This window comes from Caretta caretta, chromosome 10 (assembly GCF_965140235.1).
Source record: "Caretta caretta isolate rCarCar2 chromosome 10, rCarCar1.hap1, whole genome shotgun sequence".
Classification (NCBI taxonomy): Eukaryota; Metazoa; Chordata; order Testudines; family Cheloniidae; genus Caretta; species Caretta caretta.
In genome coordinates, this window is record NC_134215.1 from 30,192,615 (window position 1) to 30,210,955 (window position 18,341).

At 48.7% G+C, this 18,341-nt stretch overlaps 2 protein-coding genes across 8 annotated transcripts in view; both read right to left on the bottom strand.

The window, feature by feature from the left end:
- SEC14L5 (SEC14 like lipid binding 5) overlaps nt 1-7,270 on the bottom strand; it is a 58,825-nt gene extending 51,555 nt beyond the window's left edge. For both annotated transcript variants that reach the window (XM_048866065.2, XM_048866064.2), the window contains exon 1: nt 7,131-7,270. The gene's annotated coding sequence lies outside the window, so the exon portion shown is untranslated. The remainder of the gene's footprint in view (nt 1-7,130) is intronic.
- Nucleotides 7,271-13,860: 6,590 nt separating this feature from the next.
- Nucleotides 13,861-18,341, bottom strand: part of LOC125643839 (syntaxin-binding protein 4) — a 122,631-nt gene continuing 118,150 nt past the window's right edge. For 5 of the 6 annotated variants that reach the window (XM_075132804.1, XM_048867040.2, XM_075132801.1 and 2 more), the window contains 3 exons: nt 15,804-15,940; nt 15,104-15,161; nt 13,861-14,691 (listed from right to left, as the gene is read on the bottom strand). In XM_075132804.1, coding sequence (XP_074988905.1) covers nt 14,586-14,691; nt 15,104-15,161; nt 15,804-15,940 — 301 coding nt within the window. In that variant the 3' untranslated portion in view covers nt 13,861-14,585. Of the gene's footprint in view, nt 14,692-15,103; nt 15,162-15,803; nt 15,941-18,341 lie in introns of those variants that run through there. The other variant, XR_007358843.2, reaches the window with a different exon arrangement.

Consider the following 18,341-nt stretch of genomic DNA (forward strand, 5'->3'; position numbering starts at 1 on the left):
TCTGGACAGTACTTAGCACTATGTTAACTGGATAAAGCTTAGTTTGTGGCCATGGTCTGCGCTCACTCTCTAATGGGCTAGAGTTGTTCTTCAGACCTGGGACAAGCAGAAATGGCTGCAGAACTTCAGATAGAAGAAGATTTGTCCATCCTTCTGTGGTCAGACAGTACAGACGCTCCAGCCCCTTAACTACCCAGATGACAGCACTGCTCCCCATGGAAAACACCATGAGATCCTCCGATAGAAACCTGCCCTGCCTAGTTACTGGTCAGTTGGACCAGCTTAGGGTTCAGAAATCCATGGTGGCAGGTGTCACCATGAAGGTAGGTATGCAGGAACACTACATAAAATGCATTGCAGGGGCATGTCACTGAAACAACCAGTATAGCAGAGACCATTGAGGAATTTTTCAGCAGTGGATTTCCCAAACTGTGCAGGAGCTATTGATGGAACCCATGTGCCCACTCTTGGCCAGTCTCCAGGAATACATTAACCAATGGATACTATTCGGTAGTGGTGCACGCCTTAAATGGATCACCTGGGAAGGGCCCAGCTGTGTAGAGAATGGCCCAGTGACATGCCCACGGCCAATTTTTTTCCAGAAATTCGAGACTTTGCGGGAAAGGGACTATATTCCCACTGAGGAACATTAACGAAGCCTCCATCTCTATTGTGATTCTAGGTGAGCCTGTCTACCCACTTTTGCCGTGGCTCATGAAGTCATTCCCAGGTTATACAAACCTTAGATAGTGGTGAATCAGCTACAGATTCTGGGGTGGGGGGAGGGGTGGAAAACACGGTGGAGGAGTGATGCTGGAGATTTCCTAACCCACAACAGTTTAGTAACTAATATAGCAATAATATCTACCTGTTGCAATTTGAACAAGTAAATAAGGGCAATTTGAACAAGTAAAAGAAAAAGGGGGTCCTTAATGAGTAGGGAAGTGAGTAAGCAGCAGGGCAAGCAGCAACCTGTGCATGGAAAGGCAAACTATTGCACCTGGGGCTGTTGTTACTAATTAGCCCAGCATGCTGTTCAAATTAGAGGTTTCAGAGTAGCAGCCATGTTAGTTTGTATTCACAAAAAGAAAAGGAGTCAAATAAATTTGTTATTCTCTAAGGTGCCACGAGTACTCCTTTTCTTTTTGTTCAAATTAGAACTATTCTGTACCCTTTGCTATACAGATGGGAGAACTGGGGAAAGAATATTTTATTTAGAATCGGACATTCAAGCTAACATCTAGCTTACCATTTTTATTATTCCCATGAGGGCTTTTCCTTTTATCTTTGTACAGGCAAAAAGATTTTATGACGTGTAGCCAGATGTATGGAAACAGAGGGTGGGAATTTCACAGGAACCTCAACAACGTAAGAGCACAAGTGCAACTAATAAATAAATATCAATGGGACTTGTGCTCCCAAATCACTTACACACTTCACTGCAGCACTTACTTCTAGCTGGGATTTCAAGAGTGCTTTGGGGAGTATGGGACACTTTGAATGGTTTCCTGCAGTTATTTCTCATTGTTTAGCAGCAATTTGGCTTTGAGTTGGAGGGCCATTGTGGAGGACAAAACTGTTGAGCAATCGATATTAAAAAGTCCTATTTGTCTGACTTTTTCCTGGAATCTGCTATATTACACACACAATGACCAGCTGCAGTATCAAACCAGACTAGCATCTACAGTAACTAAAGCGATAGTATTTTACAGAAAAAAAGCGCATGTTTGGGGCTCTCATTTTCCTTGCCCCATTCATGTGAAAGTGGGGAATACCTGAGAAACTACAGGAGAGTAGGGGGGAAGATCAACAGTAGTTGCTGTCCTGGTTACCACATTTGTATTGGCAGGAGCCAGTTGCTGGATCAACTGTTACGTCATGTTTTCTTGACCTTTTAAGTTCTCTCATTGGAACCATCTGTTCTCATGTCACTCTTTCCTCGCCTTCTGGAAATCTCTAGAGATTCTAGAATCTCCTGCCGAAAGCTGTTGTGTCCTCCAGAAGTGAGCCTCATCCTCATACCAAAGCATTTGATCAAAATCCCTTTTCCATCTCTCTTGATGAGAAGCAATAGGACTTTCCAGCTTCTTTTTTCCTGGATCTGAGATCCACCAACCATTCCACCCTCTGGATCCTGTCCACCTGCCTCTATGCCTATGGAGCAATACAGCCACTACAATGAAAAATAAGTGGCAGGGTTATTAACCTAGCAATATCTCATCCATTCATTGGAATACCAAGGGATGCAATAAAATTAGGATACAAAAGTGGAGTGGTGGAAGGGAAGGAGAAATCATGGAGACTCGCAGAACAAGGAAGAAGCAAACACTTCCAGCTACCTGTGAAGGTTTAACAGTCCTCTTATCAGTAAATGAGTGGCATTGTTAATGACAACCCAGAGGGAAAAAAAAATTTCCATATGGTCTCAAGATAAGCCCCTGTTGATACCTAATACAATGCAAAGCTGCATACTTGGCATAGAAGGCTCCTCATTCCCAGGTTTCTCCTCCTGGGAAACTGGCTTGAATGCCGTGAGCGAAAGCTTATGCTCAAATAAATTTGTTAGTCTCTAAGGTGCCACAAGTCCTCCTTTTCTTTTTGCCACAGTGTGGCTGGGTCCTGGGATTTCCCAGAGAGATCCTGGAAACATGTTGGGAATCTCTCAGTCTGGCATCTCGCATGCCAGCTCCTCATTCCTCTTGGGCACCCAGTTCAAAAGGTGGCATTCACACTACTGCATTGCAAGTAGTCTCCATGCTAGTCAGTAGCACAGGAGGTTGCATGGAAGGTCCAATGACTCAGTCCAGCTTAGAGAACAGATACATTTTACATGCAGAGCTGGACCTACTTTTCCTGTCCTGAGCTTTATTGGAAGGAACTCTGGTTCCAATATTTAATCTTTTCACAGCACCACTTGGTGTTCTGATTAAAGAACGTCTCTGCTAGTTGCCTGGACCCCCAGTTACACAGCACAGTGTTCCTTACAGAGTTCAGCCTCTCCCGGAGCTCATCTCCCCAAATGGCTACCAGCATCTGCACGTCAGCCTCAGCAGGCTTCCAGGAAAAAAAAACGCTAGACATGCTAGCAGATGAACCAAGATGAAGTTGATCACTGGCTAAACAGTATACAACTGAGCCCCATGGTGTGTGCGGTGCTATTTGTACAGCTAAGTGTCTTCAAACAAACTTGTCCCTGGTGTAGTGGAGTTCACAGAGTGGAACTGACAGGCTTTCTAGACAGTGACTGATGCAGTAAGAACAGAGGTAGGCAAACTACGGCCCGCAGGCTCCATCCGGCCCGCAGGACCATCCTGCCCAGCACCTGAGCTCCTGGCCCAGGAGGCTTGCCCCCGGCCCTTCCCCTGCTGTTCCCCCTCCCCCGCAGCCTCAGCTCACTACGCCGCCAGCACAATGCTCTGTCCTGGTGCCTGTCCTGGTACAGCCGCGCCGCCAGCCACCAGTGCTCCAGGCAGTCGGTAAGGGGGCAGGGAGTGTGTGTGTGTGTGGGGGGGGGGTTGGATAGAGGGCAGGGGAGTTCGGGGGATGGTTGGGGCCAGGAGTGGTCAGGGGTGGGGGCGGTCAGAGGGCAGGGAACAGGAGGGTTGAGTGGGAGCAGGGGTCCCGGGGTGGGGCAGTCAGGAAGGAGAAGAGGGGTTGGATGAGGTAGCAGGGGGCAGTCAGGGGCAGGGAGTGGGGGAGTGGATAGGGCAGAGGTCTTGGGGTGGGGGCAGTCAGGAAGAAAGGGGGGTTGGATGGGGCAGGAAGTCTGGGGGCAGTCAGGGGACAGAGTGGAGGGGGGCGGGGGAGGGAGAGTGGATGGACAGATGGGGCAGGGGGTCAGATAGGAGGCAGGGGCCAGGCCATGCCTGGCTGTTTGGGGAGGCACAGCCTCTCCTAACCGGCCCTTCATACAATTTCAGAAACCCGATGCGGCCCTCAGGCCAAAAAGTTTGCCCACCCCTGACTAAGAAGGTCTACCACACTACCGGGACTGTTATGCAGGCACGCCCTGTTCACAAAAGGCACAGCACCGGTGGAGAAGGGACTGAATTGGACCTTTGAGCAAGGCTCACCATTGTATCGTCTTCAAACGGTTTCATGATATATTCAGATGTTCCTATTGCTGCACAAGTCATGGATGCAATGTGTGTTACTAGTGTGCCAAGAAAACCTAAACTACCAGTATGCCGACCCAGAGAACAGCTGGGCCTGCTTTAACCCTGCACTAAAGCCAGTCAAGGTGCACACAGGAGCGAAGCCAAACATATCAATACTTTTATATTAACTTGGGGGGCCAGCCTTTGAAGTTAGAAATATTTGGGGCCTCATTTTCAGCAACCCACAGTTCTCAGTGGCATCAAATGGAGTTGTGCACAACCAGCCCTTCTGAAAGTCCTTTGTTTAAAAATATTATTTAAAAGGTCAGTTAGCAAGACAAAACCAGAGCTTAGCATTCCATCCACTGAATTCCATATTACATTTAAATGCAAGGCACACTTCTCCAGTATCGCCGTCTCTGATCTAAAAAAGACAGTGTCACGTACATAAAAACACAAAACAAAAAAACCCTAACACCATCAAAGAAACTCTATCAAAGCACGCCTCTGAACAAACACAATTTGCACCTGGAGAGAGGAGGGGAGAACAAACATGAAAGTCATTTATCATGTTGCTTAATACACTACTGGAAGATTATTACTCTGATACCATGGTGATGAGCACAGAATAAGAACATGTATCAAAAAAAGAGCTTAATGATATCCATGATGAGGCTGGGGCAGACATGCCAGTTAGCTGTGTGTTCATTTCAAGCCCAGGCAGAAGGGAAGAAACTTTGAAAGGTTAAGACTGCTAAGGGAAAAAGAGTTATTTTCATGCTTTTAAAACAACCAGAAGGCAAGAAGTTAGATATGGGAACCAGAAATAGAAGGCAACAAGAACTTAGTCTGTTTTTTTCTAAATGAATTTTAGAGTGTAAAGTGATTTACTGCAAGATAAGTGTTTTCAGGCTTGTCAGTTATTCATCACCACTCCAACAGCTTTACTCCTCTCTCTGCTCCCCTGAGGCTCTTAACTACGATCTTCTCCAACTTCTCCCATCAGCAAGACTGATTTTTTTTCACATCTCCTTCATTCCACCCACTCGTCCCCTCCCTTCCCTGTACTCCTCAGCCCACTCTCCTACCCACAGAGATAGTGCCTGCACCAGGCAACTTTAGAGGAAAAAAATCCCACCCATGCTAGTGCTTGTTCAGTTGTACCAGTGGAGCCCTAGAACACGCAAGCCTCCTGCGTTCTGTCAGAGAGAACCAGATACTCCCGTCCAGCACCACTGACACAGAGTCTTGCCTTAGGGCTGCCAACTTGCAGCTGATGCGGTGGGAATTTTCTTCTAAGCTACTCTAGAGTAGCCTTACTATCCCTGTGAAGTCTTGAGCATCTAATGGGCAGAAATCAAATCCCTGGTTGGTTCAAGTGAGGATAGACCATTAACTTCTTCCACATCACACAGCAGTTTGCCCCTAACCATTGTTACAAGTCTGGAACTACCAAAGGGTGCGGGACACACTGGATCAGCAGGCATCAGCACAGTTCAGGACTTAAGTGCATTGGGAAGGCTTCATGGAGTCCCACATTGGAGCAGTTGAGGAGAAAGGGTGATATAGGTCAGCGTTCAGAGACATTAGCGGTGTTATGTGGGAGCCCAAGACATGATTAATACAGGGGGCTGCAGGTCAGGTTGAAAAGCATCAGCAGAGCTGTGTGAGAGCCCAAGACTGGAGCGGCGGGGCAGGGAGTATGTTTCCAGACTTTATGGTTGCAAAGAAAAGCTGCTTGATGGGACCCACAGAAGTGCCATTTTCCTGAGGCTGCAGGCTGGCAGCTCCAGTTCCAGAGCTGCTGCTCAGCAGGTAACTTTACCTAGCTGGGTAACTGACCTGAAGAGCTCTGTGTAGCTCAAAAGCTTGTCTCTCTCACCAACAGAAGTTGATCCAATAAAAGTTATTACCTCACCCACCTTGTCTCTCCAGTTTTACAGGGGCTGTTTTGACCCTGGACAATTTCGCTGCTGCCCCCGGGGCTCTAATCAATTCCCTGATGCTCAAAGCTCAGGACAGCAAGGAGGGCTGGCACTGGAGTTACACAGAGGAAGAGATTCCCTGCGCCCTGCCCCTCACCCAGGAAGAGGGGACTGGAGCGGACACGATCCGCACGACAGGGGATGCGGCGAAATGGTTCTTCCCAGCTGGGTGAGGCGGTGAGCAACAGCAAGCAGGGTCTAGGGCCAGCCCCAGTCTGGACCCCAGCACAGCTCCTCGCCCCGGAGCGGGAATGGGGAGCTGGGTTTCGACCACAGCTGTGGGGAGACTCCCCAGCGTCCACCCCGCTCTCCGGGGCGGGCAGCTCACGGCACCGTCCCCAGGCCCTGCCCGCAGAGCCCCGGGCGCCGTAGCGGACGGCTGGGGTGCGCCACCTGCCAGGGCAGAACTAGCCCAGTACGGAGGGAACCGGAGCTCCGACCCCCCGGGATGCACCAGAGCCGGGACAGCAAAGCAGAAAGGGCGGGGACGGAGGCAGGGAGCCGCCCGCAGAAGAAGGGGGAGGGGGGCCCAACTCGGAGGAGGCACCTGGCCGGGGGCTGGCAGCACGGAGCTGCGGGGGAGCCGGGCCGAGCCGCGACACGGAGCCAGGCCGGGGGCGGGAGCCGGGCCGAGAAGCGGCAGGGAACTGCGGGGGAGCGGAGCCGAGGGGGGGCAGGGCGGGGAGCCGGGGGGAAGCCGAGCCAGACAGCGGCACGGAGCTGCGGGGGAGCCGGGCCGGGAGCCGGGCCGAGAAGCGGCAGGGAGCTGCGGGGGAGCCGGGCCGAAGGGGGGCAGGGCGGGGAGCCGGGGTGAAGCCGAGCCGGCCGGCAGCTGGAGCCGAGCCGAGGGGGAGCCGGGGGCGGGGGCAGGGCGGGGAGCCGGGGGGAAGCCGAGCCAGACAGCGGCACGGAGCTGCGGGGGAGCCGGCCGGCAGCAGGAGCCGAGCCGAGGGGGAGCCGAGCCAGACAGCGGCACGCAGCCGGGGATGCTGCCCCGGCTGCGGGGTACCGCAGGGGCTGGGAGCCGGCCCCACTCTCCGGCACTCACCCTCACACCGCGCCGCGGAACAGCCGGACCGGATCCATGGCGCAGGCAGCGGCCCGGCCTCCTGCTGCCGCGGCTGTTCCCCCGGTCACCGGCATACAGCAGCCCTTCAATCGCCGCGCCGCCAGCGCCCCGCCCACTGTGCCGCACAGCCCCGCCCATGCCCAACCCTTCTATTTCATAGCCCCGCCCTCTGTGCCGCAATGCCCCGCCCACGACAGAGCCACGCCCACTGCCCCCCCCAGCTCCGGCCCAGTTAAGACTGCAGATTTATTACAGCCCTTTTCACCAAAAGTAAGGCAGAGTGACCCCGAGTGCAGTAGAAATGGGAGTACTACGTGTACCACGACTGCTCCCTGCTTTTTTATTAAAAAATGTCCTCCTGCTGGCCCTGCAGAGGGGCACTGCCCGCTTCTGCCCCCCAAGAGCATCCTCCATGCCAGCCCCACAACCCTATTCCTGCCTGGTGAGGCTGGCAGGGTGAGTAGGGGCTGGAGAGCAAGCTCATTTTGCATCCACATCAAGCAGCAGGGGCTCCTGCAGTTCTGGTCAGGAGGGTAGAGTAGGGGGAAGGCCAACCTGAGGAGCCGTGCGGTACTGCAACCCTCCACACCTGATCATCATGCCAGGAGCAGGATGCTAGGCCCAGGCCCCTGGAGAGGAGCTGCACTGCAGGGTAACTACGGCACAGGCTTGCTCTCCAACTTCCACCCCCAGGAGCTGCCCTTCTCCCGGAGCTGGGGGGCAGGCTTGCTCTTCAGCTTCCCCCCCATCTCCCACCCCTCTGCATGGGGCTGACACCCACCAACCACTATTTGAGAAAATCAGTCAGGACAAAGCATCACAAGCCAATAGAAAAATCACACTGTGACTTTTGTCCCCCGTAACTAACCTGCAGCCCTAGCCATGGTATCACCTAGAGCCCCACCAGCTACCCTAACCCCCTTTGCACCACACAGCCCCCGACCCTACCTCAAGCGCTACCAAACAGCTGCCCCCCACCGCACCTGAAGTCCTGCTGCAACCTAAAGCCCCGCCTAGCAGCTCCACTCCCTCCAGTATTATGTTTGGGCTACTGTGGCCCAATGAATCATAGAATATCAGGGTTGGAAGGGACCTCAGAAGGTCATCTAGTCCAACCCCTTGCTCAAAGCAGGACCAACCCCCAATTAAATAATCTCAGCCAGGGCTTTGTCAAGCCTGACCTTAAAAACCTCAAAGGAAGGAGATTCCGCCACCTCCCTAGGTAACGCATTCAAGTTCTTCACCACCCTCCTAGTGAAAAAGTTTTTCCTAATATCCAACCTAAACCTCTCCCACTGCAACTTGAGACCATTAATCCTTGTTCTGTCATCTGCTACCATTGAGAACAGTCTAGATCCATCCTCTTTGGAACCCCCTTTCAGGTAGTTGAAAGCAGCTATCAAATCCCCCCTCATTCTTCTCTTCCGCAGACCAAATAATCCCAGTTCCCTCAGCCTCTCCTCATAAGTCATGTGTTCCAGTCCCCTAATCATTTTTGTTGCCCTCCACTGGACGTTTTCCAATTTTTTCACATCCTTCTTGTAGTGTGGGGCCCAAAACTGGACACAGTACTCGAGATGAGGCCTCACCAATGTCGGATAGAGGGGAACGATCACATCCCCTGATCTGCTGGCAATGCCCCTACTTATACAGCCCAAAATGCCGTTAGCCTTCTTGGCAACAAGGGCACACTGTTGACTCATATCCAGTTTCTCATCCATTGTAACCCCAGGTCCTTTTCTGCAGAACTGCTGCCTAGCCATTCGGTCCCTAGTCTGTAGCGGTGCATGGGATTCTTCTGTCCTAAGTGCAGGACCCTGCACTTGTCTTTGTTGAACCTCATCAGATTTTTTTGGCCCAATCCTCTAATTTGTCTAGGTCCCTCTGTATCCTATCCCTACCCTCCAGCGTATCTACCTCTCCCCCCAGTTTAGTGTCATCTGCAAACTTGCTGAGGGTGCAGTCCACACCATCCTCCAGGCTATGCTGCACCTGCTAGTCAGGCTGAGAAGTGTATGTACTGTAACTAACATGTATGACCACATACACAGGCCTAGTTCTTATTACAATTTATATACTGTATTCTTTGAGAAATAAATGTAACCCGTTTGGGATTTAGAGAGCACAGCCCCATTAAAACATTGTCCTGAGGCAGTGGGAGTGCTGATTGCTCTAGGATAAGGAAGTGCACATTGTACCAAGGGAGTAGAGAGGGAGCACCACAGGGTGGGTGTGTCTCGAGCTCCAGGCATAAGGACCTACAGCAAGCAGGCCCTCACAAAGGGAAGCAGCTGAGAACCATCCCGAGCCTAGGAGGTACAGAGCAGCCGACCAGCACCGCCCCAGGACAGGAGGAGCACTGTGCCAGGGAGGAATCACCCGAGAAAGACAAAGTGGAGCTGGACCCAGTATCACTGTTGCCCAGAGCTGCATGGAGCTGTGAGTACTGGAGCTTGCGACCTTGCATTGGGAATAAGGAGGGAGGCTATAGTGGGAGATTGTCGCAGAAGAAGACACCAGAGAAGGTTGTTGAGGAAAGATGACTGGAGGCGGCGACCACAACCAGGAGCACCCAAGACTCACTGCTGGATTGGAACTCTGCCCAGGATTCCTGAACTCTGAGTGTAGACGCATTGCTCGGTGTCCGCCCTTTCAGACTGTGGCACCATGGGGCCTTTCCACAACAAACTCCTCTTGGAATACCCAGAGAACCAGGGAGCATCAAGGGTGTATCCAGAAAGCAGCAGCAGCAGGGAAATTCTAGAATCTGTGGAAATTTTTGGTTAGGTTTTGTATTTCAGAATCCAGTGTAGAAGGAAGGTCCCCATAAAAAAGTAGCACTCTGTGGACAACCCCCTCCGTATTGTTGCACTAAGCCATTTTCCATCCTCCTTTCACGTGTGCTTACTGATGATCCAGAGAAAATCAGTCTTGTTTAAACATTAAAGAGCCTCTTTAAATATTAAACTGCAAAGTTCACCTGGTTGTTAAAGCTGTATTTAAAGCAGGTTGGAAGCGAGTATCCATTCTCCAGTATTGGGCTTCCATGCAGCTGGTGTCACTCAATGGCGGGCCACTTTTCAGTACATCCACCAGCATCATGAGACTCAGAAATGCCAGCTCACTCCAAAGCATGTTTAAGGGACATTTAGCTTGGGGATGAGAAATGGTTCTCAGCCAATAAACTTTCTAATTTTTAATCTAGCTTCATTTAACAAAAAGGCAGCAATCAGTTTCACTGGGCTTAGGGGTAAGCAAAAGTTTTCCCAACTAGGAATGTGCTTGACATGATTCATTCTGGAGAGATTTCTACAGAGAGAAATAAAATAAAATAATTATTATTATGATGCCCCTTTCTAGAGAGGTTCTCGTACTAGACTGTCAAACCCACTTACTGTGCTTTGCAAACACTGATGTAGCTTCACAACACCCCAGCAAGGTAGGTCAGTATAATTATCCCCATTTTACAGATGTAGAAACTGAGGCACAAAGGGATGAACTGAGTTATCCGAGTTAAAAGACTGAGTCAGCACCACAGCTGGTAAGAGAATCCAGATCTCGAGTCCCCACCAACTACTCACCCAAATGATCCCTCATACAACAGCCTTACCTATCCCATCACAAAATATTGTATCAGTGGTTCTTTACTGCACATATCTGCATCACTATTGATCCTTCAAGATTTTACCATTGGTACCTGGCTGTGCAGCCTCCTCTTTTGTAGCTGTTAAATATTTTTGCTCATCTCTTTTATGTTTTGTTCATTAGGAAAAACAAAACAAAAACAAATAAGCAGTAAGAACTGAATCTTCTGTCATGCTTAAGCAAAAATGCACAGATATAGTGAGTAAGAAACACCAAACCAGTGAGATTCAAACCCCACAGCCTTCCAGGCCAAACTCCAGCCATTTTCATTTTGCTTTGATGCGTGATTGCAAGTTTATGTGGTTGCAGTGCACTGAATGCAGTCTAGGATTATGGTTTAATTACTTTAATGGGACAGTATCGGCTCCCCTCTAGTGGATAACCCTTGTTATTTTTCACTCGTTTTAACTGCAGGTTGTAGACTAATGCATTATAGGACTTCCTGATCTTTATTGTAAATGCTTCTCCTCATTTCCATTAGAACATTTTGGACCCCAGATACATGGTCATAACAGCCACTGACACCAAGAGATCTTTTAGATATTACAGTGATAAGTTTTACAGAGAATTCTACAATAGTGTCATACCAATTGCAACTGAAGGCGGAATTAAGCGCTTTATGGGAGAGCTAGAACAGGCCCTATATAAATAAGATGCATTTCAGTTAGGTGCCTTCTCAACTGACTTTTATGCACATGCTATTTGTTTCTTTTTGCCTTTCCCATTTTGTCTCCGAGTTACTGTGGGAAGATGTCAGTGTTCCTGCTCTGCTTTCTGCCTCCGACCTAATACCATATGTGTAACAGTAAGGCACGACAACAATTTTATCATAGCAAAAATCTACATCAATTCTGGCAGCGTTCTCCTCCTCAGAGCTTAGCTTTCAATGTTTCTCTGAAAGGGTAGTGGCTAGTAACAAGGCTATTAATAGGAGACTGTGCTTGAAGCAATCTCAAAGGGGACATGACTTGTGCGATGAGATACTGTCAGAAAACAATAGGGTCAGGCTAAAAAATTGACTCTTTTGAAAACCATGTAAAAGTCTTCCCGAAAGGGTCCTGACTGTCTGGGTACAGGAACCCGGGGATTCCCAAATGGATTGCTGAGAGTACAGAATCCTCTGGTCTTCAGAGGCTAAAATCTGAAAGGCTCTTCTCCTTGTAGAAAGTGGGTTGGCAGAGGGCTGTAGCTATAGTCTTACATTTTCATGGATATTGGGTAGAGGAAATGAATTGTACTGGGTTAGTGTCTGTTTCCTTCCCTCTCCACTTATTTGGTTAGGTCATACAATGCTTTCCATGCAACACTTTGCTTTGCCATGTTTTCTTTGCCCAGATCACGATGCAGTGTAATATATTTGTATAATTGTTATCTTCTTTCATTCTCGTTAAAATGAAAGTCACCTTACCATGGGGAGTATTAGAGATTGAAGGGACCTAGTAGGTCATTTAGGCGAAAGTCCCCCATCTCTTACACCATGCTAGTTGTTTACTTAGCTGCTGTCCTCCATCCCAGAGCTGGCTGCATGTTAGTGGTGAAGTGATTTTTGTATGTATATTGTTTGTAAAGTGCTTTAAGATCTTTTGGGACAAAAAGTCACATATAAATAAGTGAATACAGGTATGACGTTGCACTCCATATTTTTATAAGAATATGTTTAGAAATGTGGATATGATGTAACTGGAATATGCTTTATGCAAAAGGTTACAAAGCTTATAATCTACTGAGTGTGGTCATCCTATTTGTATGAATGTATCATTCTTGTATCTGAAACTAGGAATATGAAATATAAATTTGAGGTCCTATTGTAATTATGCAAAGTGTGGGCCATTAATGGTGGTTTAGAAGCTTGATGGCACCCATTGACTAGGACAACTGGGTGTAGATGGTTTATTTACCTGCAAGCCTTCTTGTGGACATGGGGGCCAGCTTGTGGGTAATGAAGAATGAGGTCTTACAGTAACATGTGACCATGTCACCTGATACTGGAACCCATCTTAAACCTGGTGCTTTTCCATTTAGAAGGAGGGGTGGGAACCCAGAGAGACAAAGGATTCCTGCCTTGGGCCAAAGCTATAAAAGGGGGTGGAGCAGAACAAAGGTTGCCAGTCATGAGAAATCCCCTAGTTATCACCTGAGCTGGAACAAGGACTGTACCGGGGAAAGCATTGGGCCCAGACTAGGAAGGAGTCTAGTCTGTGAAAGAAGCTTATTGGAACATTTCCGAGGGTCAGATTTCCTGAATTCAGTTTCTTAAATGTATTAGGCTTAGACTTGCGTGTTTTGTTTTATTTTGCTTGGTAACTTACTTTATTCTGTCTGTTATTACTTGAAACCACTTAAATCCTACTTTTATACTTAATAAAATGACTTTTGTTTATTAATAAACCCAAAGTAAGTGATTAATACCTGGGGGAGCAAAGAGCTGTGCATATCTCTCTATCAGTGATATAGAGGGCGGGCGATTTGTGAGTTTACCCTTTATAAGCTTTATACAGAGTAAAACGGATTTATTTGGGGTTTGGATCCCATTGAGAGCTGGGTGTTTGGGTGCTGGAGATAGGAGTACCTGCTGAGTGGTTTTCAGTTAAAGCCTGCAGCTTTGGGGACGTGGTTCAGACCCTGGGTCTGTGTTGGAGCGGAGTAGTGTGTCTGGCTCAACAAGGCAGGGTTCTGGAGTCCCAAGTTGGCAGGGAAAACGGGCTCAGAGGTAGTTTCAGCACATCAGGTGAGAGTCCCAAGGGGGGTCTCTGTGACTGAACCCGTCACAACAGGGTATTATTATTATGCACATGCCTTCCTTTGACAATTGTGTGGGACCTGTGTGGTTTTAAGTCCCAAAGAGGACATTTGAAGCTATGCTTAAAAGTTCCTGGGTAAAAAGCTAGAACATGCCCATTTATAATGTGATATCTCAGTTCAACTTGCTACTAGTTGCCAACATCTGTCATACATAAGGGAAAAACTGAGGCTAAGAAGTAGCTGGCCCAAGTAGGTTAAACGCATCCCAGAGACTCAAACCAACCAATTCCAAACCTCACCAGCTCAGAAATCAAACACCCTCTAAGCAGTGTTTTCATTTTATTTGCCAGGCTGTGCTTTCATATCAGATCTCTACCATGTTCATTGCTAACCACATAAAACCTCGAACCACATGGGTCTAGTTTCCAAGTGTTACCCCACACCCCTATAGTTCCATGGTGTCCTTTCTGTGCTCAGCAGAGCTCACAGGTACCACATTATTAACACTGTCGGCTACCTCCGGGCTTCTTCTTTCCACTTCAAGCATTGCAGCTGGGATAAGCTTTACAAAAAACACATGATCTGTATCCCAAGACAGCTATAGACACTACAGAGTATGTTGGTTTCACTACAGTCCACTAAGTTTACTTTGGTTTTTCCCATATGAAATCCCAAAAGGAATCCTTTCAGGACACGTGTCCTTCTCTGGTTAGTCCATGCTCCTCTTACTTTATAGAATGCCAGCTCTAAAGGCTGCCTGCCTGTGGGGTCCATGCATTCACATCCCCTCAGTGATAAGTTTCCGGCTGTCTATAAAGACAGAACCAAGAGAGAACAGCCTTGTATAATAATTCAGAGGTAGCCATGCGGGTGGGTTTGCTGCTTAAGTCTTAGGTGGCTACTCAGAAGAATCAGTGTCTCAGCAGAAAACTCATGGATCTTCTGCTCTGCCTGGAAACTGAACCATCCATTCTGCATCCTGTCTCCCAGCAGAGCATCTGTGTTATGAATATACATGGTTATGCATAGGGGTGCATCTCAGGAGATTTATGTAGTCTTCTCAGGCAGTTCCTTGGTTGGGCTCGAGGGCTGTGGCTCATCACTCTTGCTATGGGTCGGAGGAGGGGGCCATGTGGTTTCCTGATGAAGATGGCTGGAAATAGAAATCAAATTTTACAAAGGTGTGGGAGAAGAATGCCCATGGCAACTTAGTATAAAAACAGGATTCTGTGTTAAAGGAAGGGATGGTTTATGAAAAATATAAAGGTCACACGTTCTGTAGGACTACTTAATTGCCCTGTAAAATTTGCCAGTGCATCTGTTTTGCACACACTAAACAGAGGTGCTTGGAGATTTTTAGGGATACAAATAAAGGGATACAAAATGAGCAGTGTTCAATTTTAGCCATGTTTTCAAAAGAAGCTTTTTAATCTTTGTTGAGATCTTTCCAGTTAAAATCTACCACAACTGTACGTGGACAGTGATCTTCAGAAGGCTGAGATGTTTGCAAATACTTCTGCCAGAACTAAGCAGAAATTAGAGGCCCAGGCAGACCTGACACTTACTCCTTGTAGTTTAGGCTTCCCTCCCCAGTCAGGCACTCGTCCCAGTTGTATGGCAATACTGCAGACACAGGAACACAGCCACCAATTAACAAAGGGTCAGAAAACACCATTATTTGTTCCTTAACAGCAATGTACAATGCAACCAGCACCGGGAGCATAGTACCTGCATAAAGGATATACCTCCCCTTCTCACTGGAAATGTTTAGGGCCCATTGGCTACATTCAGAATTGCAGGTAAGACAGCTGACTTCGACTCCCACACACTGAGTTAGAATCCCTTAGCCTGATTTACACCCACTTACCCAGAAGCAGGGGGGGTCTAAGCTGATAGAACTTCATGCCAAGGACGCCTTTCACCCTTTCTGTTAGCTGCTTTTCCTGCTAAACTCCTTTTTCCTGGTCCCTCGGTAGGAGTTACACCAATCTGACGTGTCCTAGACTCCCTCCCCTCCAACACTGTAGGTCAAATTCAGAGATGATCCATACGGAGAGTGGGGTGTAAATTAATTATGCATCAGTAAGCAGGTGTGAATCTAAATAAGCTTAAGGGAATCTAAACTGGTTTAACAAGTATGGGGTGAAAGTGTAAGTTATCCCAACAAGAAGTACACTGCGTCTAGACTTTCTTAGCTTCAGACTCTCCTCTGAATTTGGGCCTCTAAAGCTGTCTCATCACTGAGAAGGGTTATACAAAACTTACCATCCTTTGTGGTGTTAGCGAGAATGGGCTCCAACAATTCTTTAGCTTCGGATATCAATAGGTCCAGGAGATCTGGAGATGGAAGAGACGCATCCAAGTTTGCTTCTGTTTTATCCTCCTCTGTCCGACTGTTGACTCTTAAAAACAAAAGTCAATCTTGCCAGAATAAAATGAGCAGCACAGCAAAAGGTCTGACTAGCAACTCATGAGAGAACCCCCCTCCCCCGCTGCAAATTACAACGTACTGTGTGTTTCATCTCATTCTGCCAGCAACACAAGAGTTTCTCTCTTTTAGACATATTGGTGTTGTGGTGATGTAATTCATTAATGCAAGGACACTGTCAAAGAGTTTTAAACAATATTCTCAGAGTATTAGAAACCACCACCTTGGAAACATAAAAACAGCCATACTGGGTCAGATCAATGGTCCATCTAGCTCAGTGTTCTGGCTTCCAACAGTGGCCAGTGCCAGATGCTTCAGAGGAAATGAACTGAAAGGGGCAATTAGCGAGAGTTCCACCCCTGTCATCTAGTCCTAGCTTCTGGCAGTGAGAGGTTTAGGGCCATCCAGAGCATGGGGTTGCATACCTAACCATCTTGGCTAGTTGTCGTTGATGCTACCTATCCTCCATGAACTTATTCATTTCTTTTTTGAACCTCGTTACACTTTTGTCCTTCACAACATCCCCTGGCAATGAGTTCCACAGGCTGACTGTGCATTGTGTGAAGAAGTACTTCTTTCTGCTTGTTTTAAGCTTGCTGCCTATTAATTTCATTGGGTGACCCCTTGTTCTCGTGTTATGTGAAGAGGTAAATAACACTTCCCTGTTCACTTTCTCTGTGCCATCCATGATTTTATAGGCTTGTATCATATCCCCTCTCCATCTCTCTATTTCAAGCTGAACAGTGCCAGTCATTTTAATTTCTCCTCACATGGAAACTGGTCCATACCCCATCATTTTGTTGCCCTTCTCAGCACCTTTTCCAATTCTAATAGATCTTTTTTTGAGATGGGACGACCAGAACTTCACGCAGTATTCAAGCTGTTGCTCCTGAGGGGATTCTGCATGACTGCGCACCCGCAGAACCCCCCCGCAAATTTCCTATGTTTCCCTGCAGAAAACGGCAGGGAAGGAAAGGGAAGCCACATGGGAGGGGGGAGAGAATGGAGGTGGGGGTGACCTGGGACACATGGGGTTACATGCCACTGCCTCCCCCTCATTCTGCAAGAGCAGAGCTGCCCAGCTGAAGGAGGCTGTCTCGGCTCTGCTGATGCCGCCTCCTGGGTCCTAGTGCCAATCGTGCTCCCCTTCTGTGTGCTGGGAGCTTTCCTATTTTTTATTCTGTGCAACAGTGAGTGCTCGTGGTGGGGGTGGGGAAATGAGGGAAGAGGCAGTAGGGAAAGAAGGAGAGGTGGAATAGGGCAGGGGGAGGAGAATGTGGGAGTGAGGGGAGGGGGATGGAGAAGAAAAGGGGATAGGGGAATCATGGGGGGAAAGGGGATGTCGGCATCCCCTTGGCTGCAGCTGGGGCTCCCCCATTAAGCAGGTCCATCAAACCCTCACCCTGACAAGCCCCACCCCCCTACACCTGGACCCCTCCGATGAGCACCCCACACCCAAACCCTGCCCCACTGTTCCCCAACCAGCTGCACCTGGGCCGCAACCCCATCAAGCACCACTCCCCCAGCACCCAGATCCCCCACTGAACCCCACACACCCAGCCCTGCCCATCGAGCCCCATCTTCTCCCACAAACCCCCCACCCCGTGCCCCAACCACCTTTACTCGGATCCCCTGCAGAGTCCCATTGCCCCTGCTCCCAGAACCCCCCAACAAGTCTCTATGCATCCAGATCTCCCACTGAGCCACCTGCATCCAGATTGCCCCACACAGAAACCTCTCACCCCCCACCTGAATCCTCCCACACTAAGCCCCTCCACACTTGGATCCTGCTGAGCTGAGCCTGCTTACCGACACCTGGTGCCCCTGGTGCAGAGGGGCAGGGCCCTGGGGTGTTTCTGGGGCAGGCCCAGCTCTTGCACTTTGTCAGGGTCAGGTGCAGCCTCACTGCCAAGTCCCTGTATCAGGGGATGTGGGGGCTTCAGGGTGATCTCCCACCTCAATGCAGCCAGTGACCTGTGCTCCCCACTGCCATGCTGGAGCCACATTTATTTACTGACAAATAAAATTTGCAGAATTTTGGAGAATTTTAAAATATTGTGTGCAAAATTTTAAATTTTGGGGGGCAGAATTCCCTCTGGATTAAAGGTGTGGCTGTGCCATGGATTTATAAAATGGCATTATGATATTCTCGGTTTTATTATCTATCCCTTTCCCAATGGTTCCTAACATTCTGTTAGCCTTTTTGGGTATGTCTACACTATAATTAGACATCTGCGTCTGGCCTGTGCCAGCTGAGTTAGGCGGGGGCTAGGCTGTTTGGGGAGGCACAGCCTTCCCTACCCAGCCCTCCATGCAGTTTCTCACCCTGATGTGGCCCTAGGGCTAAAAAGTTTGCCCACCCCGTCCTAGAGCCT